We start from the raw sequence: 3,484 nt of genomic DNA on the forward strand, positions 1-3,484 counted from the left end.
TTAAGATTTCTTTAAGGACAACATACTAATTTTAAAGTATAAATTCACTTATTTTGTTAGAATCTCTAACTAAAAGGACTTATATTTAGAAGCGAGAGTTTTTTTTTTTAGGAGCGGTAGGAACGGTCGAACGGAGGGAGTAATACATGAGAAATAGCAAGGGAGAAAAGAAAATTGGCTGCTGCAGCCTATTTGGAGAATCCAGTCCATCAGTGAATGGTCACGTCACTTTCAAGGCCCAGTCCGGAAAGCACACGCCAGCCAACTCACCACCCAGAACCAACCAAACTCCGACCACACGGAAAACCCAACTTTTGCTTCCCCTTCCTTCCAATCCACCAGATCGACGATTCGCCATGCTCCCCCGTGCACCACTCCGGCCATGAGCCTCGCGCTCCATGGCGCCGCCCCGTGCTCGCGCCCTCCTCCTGCCGCTAGCGGCGGCCACCGTCCTAGTCGCCTCCACCATCTTCCTCTTCGCCGCCGCCGGCGCCAGCCGCTGGCGCCCCGCCGACACCGGCCTCCCCGTCCCGGCCAGCCCCGCCGACTTCTCGGCCCTCCCTATCGGTGTGAGTGTAACATCCGCCGCCAAGGGTAAGGAGCTCTCCTTTCTTGATGAGAATGGCCGCCCCGACGACCCCAGCTCCGGCTCGGCGGCGGCTGCTGAACCTGGGAGATGCGACCCCCGCGACGCCGCCGTCAGGGTGTTCGTTTACGACATGCCGCCGGAGTTCCACTTCGGGCTACTCGGCTGGGCCCCACCTTCGGGGAACGGCGGCGGCGTCTGGCCTGACGTCAGGGGCGGCACAGTCCCGCGCTACCCCGGTGGGCTTAACCAGCAGCACAGCGTGGAGTACTGGCTCACGCTGGACCTCCTGGCATCCTCGTCAGTTGCACCGTGCGGTCCGGCGGTGAGGGTTGCCGACTCTCGTGATGCGGACGTGATCTTCGTCCCCTTCTTCGCGTCCCTCAGCTACAACCGCCACTCCAAGGCCGTGCCGCCGGAGAAGGTAAGCAGAGACACGTCCCTACAGGAGAAGCTCGTCAGGTATCTGGTGGCGCAGCCGGAGTGGAAGAGGTCCGGCGGTGCCGACCATGTCGTCGTCGCGCACCACCCCAACAGCTTGCTCCACGCCCGATCGGCGCTGTTCCCAGCAGTGTTCGTGCTGTCTGACTTCGGGAGGTACCACCCCAGGGTTGCCAGCTTGGAGAAGGATCTCATTGCGCCATACCGACATATGGCGAAGACATTTGTGAATGACACAGCCGGGTTTGATGATCGGCCGACATTGTTATACTTCCGGGGAGCCATTTACAGGAAGGAGGTAATAATTGTGCCTACTAATCTTGTTCTGCACACTGCAAACTAAATTCTGTATAACCTATGACTATGAGACGCCAATCATGACATACTATAATGGCACTGCTTAATTCTCGCAGAAGCCTGCTGGTATTTGGCAAGTAGGTTTAGGTGATGCAGAGAATTGGTGAGATTTATATTGGGTGACATAATTCAGAATTTGGTAAATTGTCGTAGAATTTGGTAAATTGTCGTAACTGAATCATTAGGCTGAGACTATGATGGGTGGAGCGATCATTAGGCATTTCTTAGGTAAGATCCTAAGATTTCAGAATTCCAGCTTTGATGTGTTTTCAGTTTTAGCTGCACAAGTTACTGCTATAGTGCTACTACAAACTGCCATATTTTGAGTTGTGGCTGATGGTAGCAAATGTTATTAGTATTAAACCGTGTACATTATAAACCAGCTAGTGCTTCTGAATACACGACGAGGCAAATTGGATAGCTTGGCGCCATCTAAAACTTAAAACCATCAAGGTGGTTCCCCTCACCTTGGTTGAGATGAATTAAATATACTCAGAAAATTTTCAGCCTTATGCATGAATCGGAACACAATTTGTGCATCTCCTTGATCGCTGGTAGATAGATGTTGTGCATAAGTTCTTATTTAAAAGATACTCCCTCCGGCCCATGATATAAGATGTTATTACAACCATATATGGTTGTAATAACATCTTATGTTGTGGGATCGCTGGTAGATAGGTGTTGTGCATAAGTTCTTATTTAAAAGATACTCCCTCCGTCCCATGATATAAGATGTTATTACAACCATATATGGTTGTAATAACATCTTATGTTGTGGGATGGAGGGAGTAGTATATATTAATACATGTTGCAGATTTTAACCCCGTTATGTCTGTATGTGAGAAAACTAGTGTTTGGTGCCATGATATATCACATCATATTTTCTTTTCCAGGGAGGAAACATTCGGCAGGAACTATATAATATGCTCAAAGATGAGAAGGATGTTTTCTTTTCCTTCGGAAGCGTCCAGGATCATGGTGTCAGCAAAGCCAGCCAGGGAATGCACTCATCAAAGTTTTGCCTAAACATTGCCGGGGATACCCCGTCTTCCAATCGTCTCTTTGACGCTATAGTAAGCCACTGTGTCCCTGTTATCATAAGCGACGACATTGAGCTCCCTTACGAGGATATCCTAGACTATTCAAAGTTCTCCATCTTTGTCCGTTCCTCTGATGCTATTAAAAAGGGCTACTTGATGAGACTAATTAAAGGCATAAACAAGCATCGATGGACAAGGATGTGGAAGAGGCTCAAAGAAGTGGATAAACATTTTGAGTACCAGTTCCCATCTCATAAGGATGATGCGGTTCAGATGATCTGGCAAGCATTGGCCAGGAAGGTGCCTTCGATCCGACTGAAGGCACATAGGTTTAGAAGATCTCCAAGATCTGAAAGAGGAAGCAAATAAACAGGAAGGAGGTGTATGTATTGATGATGTGATCCAGATGATAGGGCAAGCAGTGGCTAGGAAAGGTGCCTTCGGTTCGGACGAAGTCACATATGTTTAGAGGATTTTCAAGATCTGAAAGAGGAACCAAAAAAACAGGAAAAAGTGTGTATGTATCTTGCTTCTAGGCTAATCTAACACAGCATTCACTGACACTGGCACATCAGTTGCATTTTCCCTTTGAGGAACATTGTAAATTAGAAGATTCAGGTTGAATGTTTGGTTATACCTTGGAACAAAAACAGATAGCTCAGACTTTTATCGGTCCAGTTGAATGTATGTTAGGAAGGCAAATGCTTATTGTTGATGTAACATGTACTCCGTCCGACAGATAGCTCAGAATGTATGTTTGCTCAGAGTTTTATCCCACTTCTATAATTTACTTAAAAATAGTCCCTCCATCCAGAATTACTTGTCGCATAAATGGATAAAAGTGGATGACTAAAATACGTTTAGATACATCAATTTCTTCTACAAGTATTTCCAGACCGAGGGACTATTTTGAAATTATAGAAGTGGGATCCATGCTAGTAGCTGTTTCCGATGATGTTGTGACCAAAGCGTATTCTGCGTCTCAAGAAAGGTCCAGCATTTTCCGATGATGTTGTGACCAAAGCGATTTATCTCATGTGAGTTTATGTTGTGTATTCTG

The 3,484-nt window shown here is 47.1% G+C and overlaps 1 protein-coding gene across 1 annotated transcript; it reads left to right on the forward strand.

Annotated features, from left to right (window-relative positions):
- The first annotated feature begins 258 nt into the window (after positions 1-258).
- Positions 259-3,188, forward strand: LOC125550988 (probable arabinosyltransferase ARAD1). The gene is made up of 2 exons (XM_048714128.1): positions 259-1,325; positions 2,278-3,188. The coding sequence occupies exons 1-2, from the start codon at positions 399-401 to the stop codon at positions 2,791-2,793; spliced, it is 1,443 nt and encodes a 480-aa protein (XP_048570085.1). The 5' UTR covers positions 259-398; the 3' UTR covers positions 2,794-3,188.
- The last annotated feature ends 296 nt before the right edge of the window (positions 3,189-3,484 follow it).

The sequence above is a fragment of the Triticum urartu genome, chromosome 4, assembly GCF_003073215.2.
Source record: "Triticum urartu cultivar G1812 chromosome 4, Tu2.1, whole genome shotgun sequence".
Taxonomy (NCBI): domain Eukaryota; kingdom Viridiplantae; phylum Streptophyta; class Magnoliopsida; order Poales; family Poaceae; genus Triticum; species Triticum urartu.